Below are 18,020 nucleotides of genomic sequence, written 5' to 3'. Positions count from 1 at the left end.
TGCGGTATATTTATTATATGTGGAATGGAAACTAATATGTATTTTATAAAGAGTAATTACTAGCAAACATGAGCCATGTTTCGATGAGCCCTCTGGTGGCGCCGCACCCCATCTCCAGCACAGGCCGCAAACCACGGTCTTTCCTGCCGGCTGTGACTGCACAGAGGTGGGTGGGCAGGCAGCGGCGGGAAACACACCCCACACACACACTGCCTCCCGATGCGATAGCATCGGGCACACCTCTAATTTATATTAAAATTCTCTTGACATAGTGAAGTTGAAAGTTTTTATTGCCACAGCGCATTATGACACCAAACTGGCATCTTTTTCAATGTGGAAACCATGTACGTATTTCGTTTTTTACACTTTAAACAGACACCAGTTTGGCATTTGAAACATATTGTGGAAATAAAAACCTTCACTACATCAAGAGAGTTTTATTTCAGCAGAGCAGCCTACTATAAATGTGAATCATCCACCTTGGTAAAGTGTTTAGATTTTTCAAAACAAAAAAGTCCTAAAAACTATCAGTTTTCTAGCTCACGACATCAATATATTTCCCTTTGCTCCTGGAGCATTTGCCTTTCTCTATCCTAGACCCTCCATTATGCATACATAGAAGGTTCCCTTTATTGAGTTTATGGATGTGTTGGTCTTCGCTAGTTTATGGGAAGGTGTGTGGCGTGAGCACTGACAATAGAGCAGGTTTGTTTGCCACCACATGGCACCATAGAGGCTTACTGTATATTATTCAGCGAAAAATGAGATAGAGAGCATTAAAAGAGTAGAAAACTTGGAGTGATGAATGTTTTCCTAATTTGATATACTTGAGCGAGGGCATACATAGAGTAGAGATGACCCAACAGCTCTACAAAATTAGGTTTCATGCCAGCTTTTTACACCCCTCAATTCTTGACATCATCTCTAGACCTTCTGACCCCTGCCTACCTCTTTACCTGTTGTTTTTTTTCTTTAATTGACCTCAGTTAATACATAGAGTGCTGTAGCCCTATGCAGAATAACACAGCTGGTAGAAAACATTAATGTGCTTTCCCTTGTAATGGTCCATTAAAATTCATGGATCACTTTAATGAAATGCATGCCCTTGACTTGGAGATTTACAGGAATTTCTGCTTAGCGATGACAATCTAAACAGCAGTATTTCCCTATCAGTATGTTTAGGCTTCTATGCAAATCATATTGAAAGGGTCCATGTAGACATAGAGGTGCCACGTTTTCCTCCGCATGAAGAACCAATAAACATATGGCTTTCCAATTACAATTTCTTCTCATTAAGTCTCTTGTGGTTATAAAATGTGCTGTGTCTTGGCAAAATTTATCACATCATTGTAATGGTTCTACTTTCTTCTGCATCTCATCCAGACTTGTATTGCTGCACCATGACCTGAAATTAGAGACACAGAGTGCAAGGTTGGTCAGAACACTTTACAAATGACCCCCCCCCCCCCAATTGTCCATAATCCAACTGGATTTCCAAATTACACCTCTACTGTGACATGGCAGATGTGTTTCGTCTATCCGTAGCAACATCAGTCACCAATCCGCGAGGACCACGGCAAGATTAATGTAATAGACATTGATGCTGGGGGGGAGGATTACCCACATCAAATAATCCAACCTTCAGGATTAATTCTCTAAACCAGCTTTAGCTTTTCTCTGAAATTTTCCATTTGTAGTGTAGTAATTCAGTATCGCGTTGTGATGACAATATGGCACATCTCTGAACTGATATCCCCAGGCCCGGCCGATACTAATGATCTGTCCACGGATTATGGTCTAGGATGAACTCCTGCACCAATGTCACACTGAATCAGCTTGGAGAATTAAACTATATCTTATGGCATATTGGCAAACGCTCGGTTTCATAGACCAGTTGCTTAATATCCAATCTGACTGCATGCTTCATTCTCTAATTACTGGAGACAATTACATGGCATAATATGTAACTAATATCGACCTTGCTTTTTAATACAAAGTGACAAATTGCCCCTTTTTCTTTATTTTTTTATTTTCATATTTGACAATTTAGACATATATAAAAAAAAACTTGATTAGTTTGAATGAGATGAGGGAAATGTGCTATATATGATCTATTGAATATTACAGATATATGTGGAATATACCAACTGGACATAGATAATGATTAGACAAATCAAATCCATAGGGTACAAATTTTTTTGAATGCTAATTATGCCATTTGGTTTTGATAAAAACCATTAGCTGCTCCACAGGACATTTATACATTGACAAAAGGAGTTTTGTTAGCTTAAAAAAACACATAAAAAAATAAAATCCAGAATGTTTTCAACAGAGCAGTGCATATAGCATTGTAAAGATGGGTACAAGAAATATGTGAAATACAATGGTCAAGTCACATATGCACAAACATACATGTACCAATTCATATGTGTATGGCAAAAGTGCTCATACCCATAGTATAATGCAATCTATAGAGTTACTGCAAGAACACAGTTCCCAATGCACGTTTCGCGTGTTTTGATCTTGCTTCCTCAGGGGGTCTGATGTTCTCAGCTGTTCCACAAGGCTATAAATGTACTTAATCTGTATAGAATCAGATATCAACTGAATTCAATACATATTATGTTATAGAATTTTCAGCATGTTACTATTGTCTATGGTGAATGAGTTCTGCATAAAATCGTGTCTCTATAAGGGAGCTTTCAGATGCCAGTGATATAGGTGCACTTGGAAATCCTTCAGCTTTGCTGAACTGAACTTAGATGACCTTAAAACCTAACGTTATGCAAGTTTAGCATTGACGTGAAATTGAATGTGAGATCTGTGATACTTTCTATAAAGTCATTTTCATTTTACGGTTGTCTTAAACTGGCCTACAGGTTGAATCAAAAGAATCTACATGTAACCCTTATTTTTCCATCACCCCAGATTCATATGTAAACAGTAGAATGACCATAACTGTACATACACAACCAACTTAGCCCATGAAAAACATTTATTGCTTATCTACAGGATAAATTGTAAATGAATGAGATATGGGAGATATGGGGCTGATGCCGTGAACAAAATAACAGAAAGCCCAGCTACTACTCCGCTAAAAGCCATATGATAAGAATAGTCTAGTATTAAAGAGGTTGGCCCACAAAAAATCATTTATCACCGATCTCCAGGATAGGGTCCTGATCCTCTACCCAGGATAATTATTATTCAATCTCTTCTAGAAGGAGGGATTGGGACATCAGTTATAGTGGTCATGGGGATGATGAAAATAAACAAGTATAGCATTAGGAAATCTTCATCAGTTCCATAGACACTGAACAAAGCGGTAATGTGCCTATCATGACCAGTGCTCTATTCACTCTCTTCCAGAGAGGGGTTTAGGACCCTTGTTCTAGTGAGTGCTGGGGATCCCGGCAGTGGGACTCCCAGAGATTATACATTTATTACCTATCCAGGGGATAAGTGATACATGGGTTTTATTTTAGCAAACATTTTTATATGGCATTTGCCAGAGTAATAGCTAGATTGTCCATTACAAAGGGCAAGTAAGTTACCTCTATCAGCCCTATATCTTCAGTTAAGTAAAGGTCTGTTTACATAAACCGACTGGTGGCACGATACAACCGCCCATCAGTAAACTTTTACCCATTAGGGGTCATTTAAATGTCTGTTTTCACACGAAAACTGCAATAAACGATGTACACAGAGCAATCTATAATACTTCACTCAGTGCACATAGGCTGCCATGGTTATCGGCAGGGTGATTCCTGTTCACATAGGACAAATACCAATGATCTTTTACACAGCGCAAAAGATTATTCCGCCTGATGATAACCAGTCTTTTTATATGGCAAGATAATTATGAAATGAGTTTATAAATAATGCTCAGGCACAATGATCTTGCAGTGTAAATGCAGCTTAGAGGGGTTATCCAGGACTTTGCTTATTTTTTCGTATGGGGCTAAGAACTACTTGCCTATTCTGCCAAGTGATGATCTCTGCCCGATCAGAACAGTCACGTACAGACATTTTCCTGCTTCTATATCACGTTGACAGAGCAACATCTTCTCTTTCGCTCAGCTCTGTCTTAGGGACGTCACTGCAGACGTCATGCTGATGGACAGCCGGCTCAGTGCTACTTAGCTGAGCGACAGAGCAAACTAGAAGAGAAAGAAATGCTATTTGGATGTGAGGTTAAAAGAATCTGGAGACCGCCACCAGATCTGGCAGAGATCGTCGCAGCCAAGACATTGTGGCTAATTGGTGCCCCTTGGAGCCACTCACTAGCTAGACCACAGATATACACTGATGGGCAGTTTGACATCTAGTATTACTATTCAACTTTCCTAGTTTTCTAACTTTTTAACCTTGGCTGTATTACTAGGACAGAAGTATCCAGAGTTCCAGAATCCAGACTAAACATTGCTCAGGAATGAGAATTCTTGATAATCTTTTTAATCCCAAAATCTATTTCATATGTGCAGTTTGCTACATTTCCCAAAGCATCTGATGATGCAGCATTGTTATGTGTCAGGGTACGCTCTGTCCAAAACGCTGTGTCCTACATTAGAAGCACAGTGGATGGGATTTATCGAAATTTCGAGCCCACTGTGCTTCTATCTACTCCTGTGTATACCCACCCATGTTGCGGGTTTACGAGTCACAGCATATTAATTTCAGCAGCGGAGATGCTAGCCTCCGCTGTGTAGTTTCCCCCATAAGGCTGTGTGCACACGCTGCGGATTTTGCTGCGGTTCCGCAGCGGTTTTGGCCGCTGCGGACCCACAGCAGTTTTTGCTGCGGTGTACAGTACAATGATTCCCTATGGGAATCAAAAACCGCAATGCAGACGGTGCGGAATTTTCCGCGCGGATTATCTGCGGTTTTCAATCCGCAGAAAGAATTGACATGTCAATTCTTTCTGCGGATTCCACTGCGGTTTGCCATCTCCTTCATTGAGGAGATGAAAAACCGCAGGGCAAAACCGCAGAGCAATCCGCAGGTAAAACCGCAGGTCTTTTGACCTGCGGTTTCACCTGCGGATTTTACAAAATCCGCGCGGATGAATCCGCACCTAATCCGCAGCATGTGCACACAGCCTAACTGTGCACTAGATGCGTTAAATCCGCATGCGGATTTAAATGCAGCGTCGAAAACACTGTTATTCCTGAACGTGAGCACATAGCCTTAATGTTTTACAGTCATTCAGTCCATACACTTTACTTTTTACGTTCAACATGGAGTACATGTGGGATGGACATAATGGATATACCTCACATAAAGGTTTATTATTGGAGTGAACTGTGTCAAATGCTAATTGTATGTTCATGTAGATTCCTGGAGATCCAGGGCATGTGATATAATCTCATTGCAATTCATGTTTTTTGCAGAGAGAACAATAAATTACCTTCTCAGTTATAATTGCTGAGAAATCAACAAAGTAATGGGCTTTCTCTGAAACAGGATGTGGGAGAAAAGTAAATACATTCTTTTTACTCTTAAAACCCAGCTATGTAGTTTGCATTTTTGCTGTTCTTGCTCTCTCCATGCGTGAGAGTACTGCCAGATCTCCCTTTTTTCCTATAGTATTGAACTGATGGTCTCTATCATTCTGATGAATCGCAGTGATCAAACAGGTCCTACTTGTTCTCTGATGGCAGAGTAATGAAGGCTCCACAGACAAAACAAAAATGTCTGAGAATGGCAATACGTGGCCAACAAATCCCACTAAAGTGATAGATACATTGTAAGATAGTCAGTGTTATGAAAGAAAGAGGATTCTGAACCGGCCGTCCCCTCTGTTAACGGGTTTGTCACCTTTCAGAAAGTGTTCTCCTTTAGCAGGGGTCCCCAACTTGTAGCCAGGAGCCACGTGTGGCTCGTGGGCCCATATTGTGTGGTTTGCGGCTCTCTGCTAACTTGGTGCAGTAGGACCAGGTCTAGCAAGCGGATTAGGCCTCTTTCACACTTCAGTTTTTTACAATCAGTCACAATCCGCCAGGTTTTAAAAAAAACGGATCCGCAATTTTCTTTTGAGGATCCGTTTTTTTCCCCATTGACTTCCATTATAGGCGGATTTTGACGGATTGCCGTCCGTTGCATCCGTTTTTTTTGCGGATCCGCCAAAAGTTTCTGTCCGTCACCATCCTCAAAGATTTCAAAATGGAGCTTGCAACGTTTTTTTCTGTGGCAGATCCTCCAGACCCGAAATTCTTTCTGGCTGCCGGACAAAAAAAATATTCTCTCTCTCTCGGACGGGTGCCATCCGTTGTCATCAGTACTAAAACGGATCCGCCATCCGTACTTTTGGCAGATCTTGACTGATGCAAAAAACTGAAGTGTGAAAGAGGCCTAAGAAGAGCAGGTTTCCGGAATTTTCTGTGTAACCCCGCACAGAAGAGCAAATCTGCATGTGTATATACTGGCCCATGGGGGTGAAGAGATAAATATGGTTAGCTGGAAATAGGATGATTCCAACTGGAGCGATGAAGAGATGGCACTCTATGGTCCACCACAGAACCCACTCCCCCGCATCCATGTTTTTAATCTTCGTGCCATACAGAGGATTTTTTTTACCAGACCATAGAGTGCCATCTCTTCATTTCTCCTCTTGGATTCTTCATGACGTTGTCCATCTGAGGTGGGGCACCTACATGTCTGTGAAGCAAACCGCTGTCAGCCTCCCGTGGACTGACAAAGGTATGCATGTTGTTTGGCTTAGTGCCGGTGTTTCTACTTTGTGCATAATGGAAATAGGATCATGCGTCCTCTCTCCTCCTGTACCAGTTATGACTTGTATTGTTTAAGATTATTGTACTTGTTTTTATGTATACCCCTCCTTACATGAAAAGCGCCATGGAATAAATGGCGCTATAACAATAAATAATAATAATAATAATAATGCTGCCTGATATCGGAGGTGAATACAGTTGTGTAATTCAGAGTGCTTGAAACGAGAATGCCCAATGGGGATAAAGTGGGAACCCATGGTCACAATTATGCTGCCTGTTAGACAGGGCAGTACAGAGTATCTGTTATGGACTGACCTAGGTTAGAGTAGTGGTATTGCAACCTCTAGGGGCAGCATCGGCAGGTGGTGTAGTCATGGATAGCCAAGGAGTCAGTACACAGGAGCAGCAATTTAGTTTCAAGAAGCAGCACGTAGTACAGGTAATGGGGGGACCCTTGGTGTCACTACTTGCGGGGCTCTGGATGTGGCTCATAGCCATCTGTCAGAGCTGAATGTGGCTCTCTAGTTAAAAAAGGTTGGAGACCACTGTCCTAAATGCTGCGGTAGCTGTATAAAAAAATTGGGTATTACTCACTTTGAGTGGGTCCAGCGCCATATCTTCATTGTTGCTCTAGTCTCTGTTTCTTTGCCATGCTGACCTCACATTGACAGAACTGCAGTCGTCAGTAAACTCAGCGGCTCTGCCCTTGTAGATAGGAGGAGCTGCTGAGCTCACTGATTGACTGCAGCATCACTTTTTCAGCACTGCAGATAAACAGATACCAGGAAACTGATGGAGCACTAAGTAATACTTGGTTATTATTCTGAAAAGGGGCAAGCCATTTAACTACAGTCGACCCAATGCATGAGACAATTGTCAGCTGAATGTTCATTGGATAGAAAGTTATCTTTCCAGACTTGTCCATACACTTGGGAACTCAGCTTGACCTATCGATCATGTATACTGCTCAAAAAAATAAAGGGAACACTACACAATACAATGTATTGTGTAGTGTTCCCTTTATTTTTTTGAGCAGTATATTTTCCATGGGAAAAGGGAGAAAGTTGCTGCCAGACTCCTCCTGTGTCCCAAGAAAACAAAAGAATTTAATGCTTAAATTTCAACTTTCCAATTCTTCTGTCCCCATTATCATCTGTTAGGAGGTTCACATACACATCAGATGGTCATCCAGGCCCAGTCGACGAGTTCAGCTGCCTTTTACCTAATGTATATTGGGTGCTCTACAAAATCCCTAATTAGGGATATAAAAATAGACAAGCCCTTTAATGAGTAACAAATAACTAAGTACAGAAAAGCAAAATGTTCCCCTTATGGGGTTAACATTATCATGGATTTTAGTTTATGTTACATTATACTTTTTACAGTGCAAGGAAAGATGTAAAACTTGAATTATAAAAAGCATACGAAACAGAGGACCCAAAGGAATAACGTATGTGGCAAGATTGCAAAAAGACTTGTAGCATGCACGTACCTCAACAAATATTTTTCATTGTCATTTTAAGGGCTCATTATTCTGGAAACAGTTTACTGTGCCGTCAGTTTATCTCTGACTTTTGGGTTTGGCTCATGGATGAGTGATCAGGGTGGATTTCCCTTGGGGAAGGGTGGGAGGATCAAACATCTTATAAAACTAAATAAAGAGTTCTTGCTGCAGAAACTTTCTTTAAAGCATTCCCAGCAGTAGATCTGTTAGATGCAGCACATCCCCATGTAACACAGGCTGGCCGGATCATTCTCTACTGCTATGACTTTGCTGTGTCGCGCACTTGTGTGCACAGTGTCTTACTGGGAATATTTTTTAGCCGCGGGGCTTCAGCGTCATTGATGCGCTGGCTCTTTATTTCCTAGCTGTCGGAAACAAATGAATCTATGGAGAGCAGAGCATGGTTCCTTCAGCTGGCTTTCCATTACTATGAGTTTCTTGTTGGTGTTTTTTGACGCAAAATTGCTTGTGCTCTGTCTACACAGATGGACCCGGTCCACAAACCTGTGATCAGCCCTAACTTTGGCATCCCACTGATGAAGACAAAACGGCCGGTCATTTCCTGCAACGTGTGTCAAATCCGCTTTAACTCAGAGGTAAGTGCAGAATTCTACAATGCGGAGATCTACAAGATCAATTCTCTACGTAGATGAGAACTAGACGACCCGTATCGTAATGGGAAGTGTCACATCGTGTGGTCTTTGGAGTCTTTTGGCGAAGGCAGCACTGTTATGAGACAGCTTGAGTTGGATGTTCACCATAGAAGTCAATGAAAACCTACATTATTGTATGATTGTGGCCAGATGATACTATAACAAATTTCCATTGAAAAGTTTTGAAAGTTTCAAATCTTAAACAGATTCACATGATTTACTATTCCTGCACCTTTCATTACATTTTATACCTACTGATGTTTTTTTTTACCATGATGGACCATATATTGCTATAATGTTCATCTGCTTTCTCCCGCACAGCTTGTTACTTTCCGTACTCCAAACTTTTTATATAGTTAACACTTTGGTTGCCATCAGGAATCGCCTTATGTTAAGAAGCTTCTGATTGCTTGTAAATGGTGATTGAAACTTGTGTCCCCGCCAAGAGATTTAAGTGCGCGGCGCTCAAGAGTCACCCCACATACAATGGAAATTAATTGTGGCAGACCCATATCTCTGTCTGATTGATTCCCATCTAATCTGCCTCCGCTAGCTCTAGTTAACTGTCCTGCTCTTGGAACAGCTGTCCGAACAGCTGGGCCTCTGAAAATGATATTTTAGCTCTCCCGCACCCTACGGAGGAGGGGGAAGTAAATCGGGAGGTGCGAACCCCTGGGAGTGCTTTTGTTTATTTCCCATTCGCAGCTGCATGTTTCGATTGAGGACAAAAATCCAGAGGAGATTGGACCAGAATTTATTATTTCCATAGATGTGTGGCCATAGATGTGATTATAGGAACATCTGTCTCAATGAAGCTGCTGCTGACTTTGGATTCTTTCAGATAACGTAGCCTTGCGCATATTGCAAAGTCCTGTACGTCTTGTTTCCTTCCAGTTCTGTGATGGCATCTTCAACATTAGCATAGTATGCCTTGTTTTACATTCCCTTAGGCCTGTTTCACACATCCGTTTTTTGTGTCTGCCAAACGGATCCGTTTCCGTTTTTTGCCGCAAACGGATCTGTTTTTTTTTTTTAAAAAAAACGGATCCGTTTTTTGACGGATCTGCGGTAACCGCTAATGGAAGTCTATGGGGCAAAAAAACGGATCCGTTTTTTGACGGAAACCGACGGATTTTGACAGATTTGAAAAAACGGAAGTGTGATCCAGGCCTTACCTAGTGATCAGCTAGAAGTATATATAAAGTCAGCATCAACTCCTCTTCCTGTGTCTTCCTTATCTACAAACAGGCGATCCTGAAAGAATCGCACCCTGGGGAAATGAATGACTGCCGAAATACTTCACATTATTAACTCGTTCATGTAGGAAACATCTGTGGTGTTAGCGGTTGTCCTACAGCCTCAGAGCATTGGTCTTCCCTAGACTGTCAGGAGATACTTTATAAGGCCAGAGTCACACAATCTTAGATACTCTCATCCTAGGGAATCCGGTCAATTATGCTAATGACACTCTGATCACAGTCTGATCATATTTTGATGCGAGTGTGAGTATAGTGTGATACAATTCTCTCAAATGAGAAGAAGATGGAGAACAATATTTCTCCATCTTCTTCATTCTGTAAGTACGCGAAAATCGGACTGAACTCAGATGTCATCCGAGTGTAGTCTGATGTTTTCCAAGCACCCATAGACTAGAATGTGTGAGAGTCTTCCGACTACAGAGTGAAATCGCAGCATGCTGTGATTTATTTCACTGACAGATTCTGTCATCAAAATGGTCATCAGAATTGCCCCATACAATAACATTAGTCTGATTGGTATCTGATGAAAAATCGGACAGCACTCGTCCAATGAGTGAGCCCTAACTCACCAAGTCACATGTGCGACTTCCTAAACATATTCCTCCGGTTAATTTAGAACACCCAGTGCTGATATCTGTTAGGTTTTCCTAATTCAGCAGCTCATATCGGTTGTTCTAACCCTAGAATGATATCAGAGTGTATTTCTCAATTTTTTCATCATATTCTCACATCAAATGGAGGTGAAAGGCAGAGGAGTTTTAATTGCTCAGGACACCATCATGATTCACAGCCATAAATGGTTGTTTATAAACCATCAAAAACAGATCAGTGCTGATCTAGAGATCAGCTTTCTTTCTGCAGGTTGGTCATGCAGCAATTAGTTGTCTTATGCCATGTAGAAGAGGTTCCTGGGAGGGTCATGACAGTCTCACTTTCAGGGACTAGAGCACAATGACAAGAGTTTCCCTTTAATTTAATGTATTGCCAAGTAAGTGATGACATATGTGTAAGGAGACTTATAGGCCATGCACTGCTCCTCTGAAATTAAATATGCAAATTGCCTCTCCAGAGAGGAAAAGTGCTAGGACTCTATTGCCACCCATTGGAAGTAGCAATCCAAAAAGTCACAATTGATTTTTCAATCTGGTGCATTTAAGTTTAGACAAAAAGAATTAAATTGCTTTAGTAAAACAGTCTCCGTCTGTGTAAAATCACACTTGGGGCTATTTCAGATGAAAGTGTAATAAATAATCTGTTCATGTGCTACCCATGAGCATCAGGAATCACACATGGAAAGCGCATATGACTATTAGAGCCAGTGTGCCAGTGCACATTACCATTTTTCCACATGAAAAGGTGGTCTGCATAGAAAAAAATCAGAACAGGTACTTCTGTGGTCCATTTTTAGGGACCAGAATAATGCAGGCAATATAATCACAGCTTCTCCACCCTTACATAATGAGGACAAGCACATGGAGTAAGTCAGGTCCGCACTTTGTGCACGCCACTGGTCTGATTTCCAATACAGTCATCTGGACCCGGCCTTTCAACTATTATTAAAGGGGTTGCCTGGCCTTAGGCTACAAGTCTGCAGTCACTCTATGTGACTGCAGACTTGTAAACCCTCACATCTCACACACTGTGTGCTGTGAAGATTTTCTAGTGCCTGCGCCAGGAGCGGTGGCACATGACTGCAAGTACGTAATTTGCATACACGCTGTCATGTGCCGACTAGATGGACGCTTGCATTGAGCGGGGCCAAACAAGTCTAGTCGGAATATGATCGGAATTATCCTACAGCCTGCAATGATCCTCGGTCTACTGAACCACCGCACAACCTGCTCTACCCTCTCCTACTGTATCCTCACCCATCCCTGTAGACTGTGAGCCCTCGCGGGCAGGGTCCCCTCTCCTTATGTACTTGTGTGTCCCTTGTCTTACACATGTTTACTATACTTGTCTATATTTCCCCTTTTCACATGTAAAGCTCCAAGGAATAAATGGCGCTATATAAATGTATAATAATAATAATTATGCAAATCGCATGACCACCCAGCACCAACACCACCAGAGAATCCTCACAACACGCAGTGCATGCGATGTGAGGATTCACAAGTCTGCAGTTACATAAAGTGACTGCAGACATGCAGCTTGAAGCCGGAGAACCCCTTTAGGATTTAATTTTTATCCCAATTAGCATTTTTTCTCCAAAAAATGATAAGGTACCTAAAAATGCTAAACAAGGAATAATCATATATTTGTATTTGCTCTGATAAATCAGGTGACATCTCCTTAAAGGTGACTCAAATTTGGCAAGTACAAGTGAAGCACATTTTAGAACTGGGTGACGCACTACTGCTAAAATGTAGTATACACTTACACCCAGTGTCGGACTGGGGTGCTAAGGGCCCACCAGTAACATTGACTTGGGGGGCCCACTTGTCACCTTATACACATATTACACTCCCCTTGTTCACAAATATACCTATATCTCTATATAATAATAAACTGGGTAGTTTTGTTAATAAATGATGGGATGCTGCTTTTTTCTGTATGGAGTGAATCAAGTGAATTATGCCCAGGACTGCCCATACAGGGGGGTTGGGGGCCCAGTTCTGCACAGGGGCCCACCGGATTCCCCTGTTACCCTATGGGCCAGTCCGAGCCTGCTTATACCTACTTGCAGAAAGTGAGTTTGCTCTTGATCGCTTTGTAATACTTCACCTCAGGGCTTACAAAGTGTCAGAGACCCTCCAGTGCCTTGCAGGGATCAATTGGAAAAAAAGGCATCATAGATCTTCGCTTTCTTCTATTTTTGCCGTGTAGCTAAAATTACAGTCTTTCGCAGTTCCCTTACACTCGGTGAATAATGAGGCTTTTCTATTTATATCGACAGCCCCTGTTCGTGCGATTCTGCAAAAAGACTGTAAAACTTGTTTCATTACCTCCCACATTACCTCTCCGCTTAACATGAAAGTCTACGAGCTGCCGCACCCTCTCTGATCCCCCCGAATAAGATGCTGGTTCTGCACAAGGGATCCCTGACAATCAATCGGTGTTTATAGCCAAGTGTTAAATGATTTTTTTTACGCATAAAGAATTAGATTACTTACCAGTCACTCTTGCCGCCGGCTGCATCATCTAGTGTTAAATTGGTCAATTAGAGGAGCAGGACACGTTAGAAAAACACTGAATAATGATCAAGGTTACTTAAAATGGACCATTTACTGTGAATCTATCCTTTGCTTACAAAAAATGTTATCGCCCCGCGCCATTCTTCATGGAATCACCATTTATTCATTCGGAACTAATGACGTTGCTGAGGCATAAGGCCACAATTATCCCCGCTACCAGCTGAAATAACAGGCTTGCTTCCCTTGAATACTTGTTCAATCCACAAAATAGAAGCTGTATGTGCGAGCAAACAATTGGTATACAAGTATGGGTTTTCTATAAAGGGGAACAAATGGAGATTTTGCCTTCTGGATATTTATGTTAATGATCTTGGCCCAAGATCTTCATGGAGAGGTATAATAAGAATAACTGTTCATTATATGGATCAGAGAATGAAATAACCCATAATAATCTTTAACAGAAGATAGTGCAAGGATGGTATATACCAGGGGTCTCAAACTCGGCAGAGTAAATGGGCCGCACATGAAAAAAAATTTAAGCTGGCGGGCCGCATTCCTTTCAAACTTAATACAGTAGAAAAATATTGTTAAACAATTGTTTATTTGAACTACTATAACAATTCTATATTACTGTACTATAATACTGCTAGGTTTAAAATTTTGTAGGGGCAGTTACAGCAAAGGTATGGGGCAGTGCACCTGTATATAGGGGCAGTTACAGTGCAGGTATGGGGGCTGTGCGCCTGTATGTAGGGGCAGTTACAGCACAGGTATGGGGGCTGTGCACCTGTATGTAGGGGCAGTTATAGCACAGGTAAGGGGGCAGTGCACCTGTATGTAGGGGCAGTTACAGTACAGGTATGGGGGCTGTGCACCTGTATGTAGGGGCAGTTATAGCACAAGTATGGGGGCAGTGCACCTGTATGTAGGGGCAGTTACAGCACAAGTATGGGGGCAGTGCACCTGTATGTAGGGGCAGTTACAGTGCAGGTAAGGGGGCTCTGCACCTGTATGTAGGGGCAGTTACAGCAAAAGTATGGGGGCTGTGCACCTGTATGTAGGGGCAGTTACAGTGTAGGTATGGGGGCTGTGCACCTGTATGTAGGGGCAGTTACAGCACAGGTATGGGGGCTGTGCACCTGTATGTAGGGGCAGTTACAGCACAGGTATGGGGGCAGTGTACCTGTATGTAGGGGCAGTTACAGTACAGGTATGGGGCAGTGTACCTGTATGTACGGGGCAGTTACAGCAAAAGAATGGGGGCTGTGCACCTGTATGTAGGGGCAGTTACAGCACAGGTATGGGGGCAGTGTACCTGTATGTAGGGGCAGTTACAGTACAGGTATGGGGCAGTGTACCTGTATGTAGGGGCAGTTACAGCAAAAGAATGGGGGCTGTGCACCTGTATGTAGGAGCAGTTACAGCACAGGTATGGGGGCTCTGCACCTGTATGTAGGGGCAGTTACAGCACAGGTATGGGGGCTGTGCACCTGTATGTAGGGGCAGTTACAGCACAGGTCTGGGGGCTGTGCACCTGTATGTAGGGGCAGTTACAGCACAGGTATGGGGGCTGTGCACCTGTATGTAGGGGCAGTTACAGCACAGGTCTGGGGGCTGTGCACCTGTATGTAGGGGCAGTTACAGCACAGGTATGGGGGCTCTGCACCTGTATGTAGGGGCAGTTACAGCACAGGTCTGGGGGCTGTGCACCTGTATGTAGGGGCAGTTACAGCACAGGTATGGGGGCTCTGCACCTGTATGTAGGGGCAGTTACAGCACAGGTATGGGGGCTGTGCACCTGTATGTAGGGGCAGTTACAGTACAGGTATGGGGGCTGTGCACCTGTATGTAGGGGCAGTTACAGCACAGGTATGGGGGCAGTGTACCTGTATGTAGGGTCAGTTACAGTGTAGGTATGGGGCAGTGCACCTGTATGTACGGGGCAGTTACAGTGAAGGTATGGGGCAGTGCACCTGTATGTAGGGGCAGATACAGCACAGGTATGGGGGATGTGCACCTGTATGTAGGGGCAGATACAGCACAGGTATGGGGTCTGTGCACCTGTATGTAGGGGCAGATACAGCACAGGTATGGGGTCTGTGCACCTGTATGTAGGGGCAGATACAGCACAGGTATGGGGTCTGTGCACCTGTATGTAGGGGCAGATACAGCACAGGTATGGGGGATGTGCACCTGTATGTAGGGGCAGATACAGCACAGGTATGGGGTCTGTGCACCTGTATGTAGGGGCAGATACAGCACAGGTATGGGGGCAGTGTACCTGTATGCAGGGGAAGTTACAGCACAGGTATGGGGGCTGTGCACCTGTATATAGGGGCAGTTACAGTGTAGGTATGGGGGCTGTGCACCTGTATGTAGGGGCAGTTACAGCATAGGTATCGGGACTGTGCACCTGTATATAGGGGCAGTTACAGCACAGGTATGGGGGCTGTGTACATGTATGTAGGGGCAGTTACAGTACAGGTATGGGGGCTGTGCACCTGTATGTAGGGACAGTTACAGTGCAAGTATGGGGCAGTGCACCTGTATGTAGGGGCTGATACAGCACAAGTATGGGGGCTGTGCACCTGTATGTAGGGGCAGTTACAGTGTAGGTGTTAGCACCGCACACGGCAAGGCGGAATTCCCTGGAGTGGACCCTCTGGGCCGTGGCACCAAGGGGCCCCGGACGAGCAGCCAGGTGTGACCGACCCCTATTCAGGGACCGTTTGGCGCAAGTCCAGAGACTCGAATGCCACGGCAGCCGAAACCAAGAGGGGCGGCTCGGAATGGATCACAGAGCGGTAGACGGGAAGAAGGACTGTGTAAGGACGGCTGGAACAGACACCGGTAGCCTAGAGTAGAACAGGACAGCAGGTAGAGGCCCGTGCAGTCAGAGCTTGAGGCTGACGGCAGGTACGGACTCGGGTAGGCAGAGCTGGAGCAGGTACGGAGACAGGACTGGAACTGGCACGGACACGGGACTGGAGCAGGTACGGACACAGGACTTGGAGCAGGTACGGACACCGGACTTGGAGCAGGCACGGACACAGGATTGGAAGCAGGTACGGACACAGAACCTGGAGCAGGTACAGACACAGGACTTGGAGCAGGTATGGACACAGGACTTGGAGCAGGTACGGACACCGGACTTGGAGCAGGCACGGACACAGGATTGGAAGCAGGTACGGACACAGGACCTGGAGCAGGTACGGACACCGGACTCGGAGCAGGCACGGACACAGGACTTGGAGCAGGGCTGGAAGCAAACACAGAGATTAGGCAGGGAGCCTGATACCAGGCGAGAGCACAGGGCCTAAGGTGCTGCAAGAAACAAACACGGTCAGGCGCCTCCACTAGGGGAGGGCGGCCTGATATGGCTGCCGCTGTGCCCTCATTGGTCCGGCGGGCAATCGGGGCAGGGCACCGCCGGAGACCAGCTCAGCTGTGAAGAGCCAGCCGCGGCCTACAGCGCATGCGCGAGGCCCGCGGTGAAGTCACCAGCCGCGGGCCAGACGGAGAGAGACGCCGACGGCGGGACTGGAGGGAGCGCGGCTGCCGGGCGAGGTAAGCATAGCCGCGCGCACGGGGACGCCAGCCTGGGAGCGTGACAGGGGGATCGGGGGCCGTGATGGCAAGACCGGGGGCCGTGACAGTAGGTATGGGGCAGTGCACCTGTATGTAGGGGCAGTTACAGCACAGGTATGGGGCTGTGCACCTGTATGTAGGGGCAGTTACAGTGCAGGTATGGGGCAGTGCACCTGTATGTAGGGGTAGTTACAGTACAGGTATGGGGCAGTGCACCTGTATGTAGGGACAGTTACAGCACAAGTATGGGGGCTGTGCACCTGTATGTAGGGGCAGTTACAGTGTAGGGTTGGGGGGCTGTGCACCTGTATGTAGGGACAGTTACAGCACAGGTATGGGGGCTGTGCACCTGTATGTAGAGGCAGTTACAGTACAGGTATGGGGCAGTGCACCTGCATGTAGGGGTAGTTACAGCACAAGTATGGGGGCTGTGCACCTGTATGTACGGGGCAGTTACAGTACAGGTATGGGGCAGTGCACCTGTATGTAGGGGTAGTTACAGTACAGGTATGGGGCAGTGCACCTGTATGTAGGGACAGTTACAGCACAAGTATGGGGGCTGTGCACCTGTATGTAGGGGCAGTTACAGTGTAGGTATGGGGGCTGTGCACCTGTATGTAGGGACAGTTACAGCACAGGTATGGGGGCTGTGCACCTGTATGTAGGGGCAGTTACAGTACAGGTATGGGGGTTCTGTACCTGTATGTAGGGGCAGTTACAGTACAGGTATGGGGCAGTGCACCTGTATGTAGGGACAGTTACAACACAAGTATGGGGGCAGTGCACCTGTATGTAGGGGCAGTTACAGTGTAGGTATGGGGGCTGTGCACCAGTATGTAGGGGCAGTTACAGCACAAGTATGGGGGCAGTGCACCTGTATGTAGGGGCAGTTACAGCACAGGTATGGGGGCTGTGCACCTGTATGTAGGGGCAGTTACAGCACAGGTATGGGGGCTGTGCACCTGTATGTAGGGGCAGTTACAGCACAGGTATGGGGGCAGTGTACCTGTATGTAGGGACAGTTACAGTACAGGTATGGGGCAGTGCACCTGTATGTAGGGGTAGTTACAGTACAGGTATGGGGCAGTGCACCTGTATGTAGGGACAGTTACAGCACAAGTATGGGGGCTGTGCACCTGTATGTAGGGGCA

General features: G+C 44.9%; 1 protein-coding gene and 1 long non-coding RNA gene across 5 annotated transcripts in view; one reads left to right on the top strand and one right to left on the bottom strand.

Annotated features, from left to right (window-relative positions):
• The window catches only part of ZNF385A (zinc finger protein 385A), a 260,612-nt gene that overhangs the window by 189,416 nt on the left and 53,176 nt on the right, over positions 1-18,020 (top strand). For 3 of the 4 annotated variants that reach the window (XM_073546272.1, XM_073546275.1, XM_073546274.1), the window contains one exon: positions 8,721-8,831. In XM_073546272.1, the coding sequence (XP_073402373.1) occupies positions 8,721-8,831 (111 nt within the window). Of the gene's footprint in view, positions 1-7,033; positions 7,171-8,720; positions 8,832-18,020 lie in introns of those variants that run through there. The other variant, XM_073546273.1, reaches the window with a different exon arrangement.
• Positions 1,069-7,554, bottom strand: LOC141049647 (uncharacterized). Its single transcript, XR_012220407.1, has 2 exons — positions 7,326-7,554; positions 1,069-1,405 (listed from the first exon to the last, which is right to left on the bottom strand). It is a non-coding gene; the product is annotated as an uncharacterized lncRNA (long non-coding RNA).

The sequence above is a fragment of the Dendrobates tinctorius genome, unplaced genomic scaffold (assembly GCF_039654945.1).
Source record: "Dendrobates tinctorius isolate UK_male_01 unplaced genomic scaffold, ASM3965494v1 ptg000145l, whole genome shotgun sequence".
NCBI classification, from domain to species: domain Eukaryota; kingdom Metazoa; phylum Chordata; class Amphibia; order Anura; family Dendrobatidae; genus Dendrobates; species Dendrobates tinctorius.
This window is presented reverse-complemented; position numbering and strand designations above follow the sequence as displayed.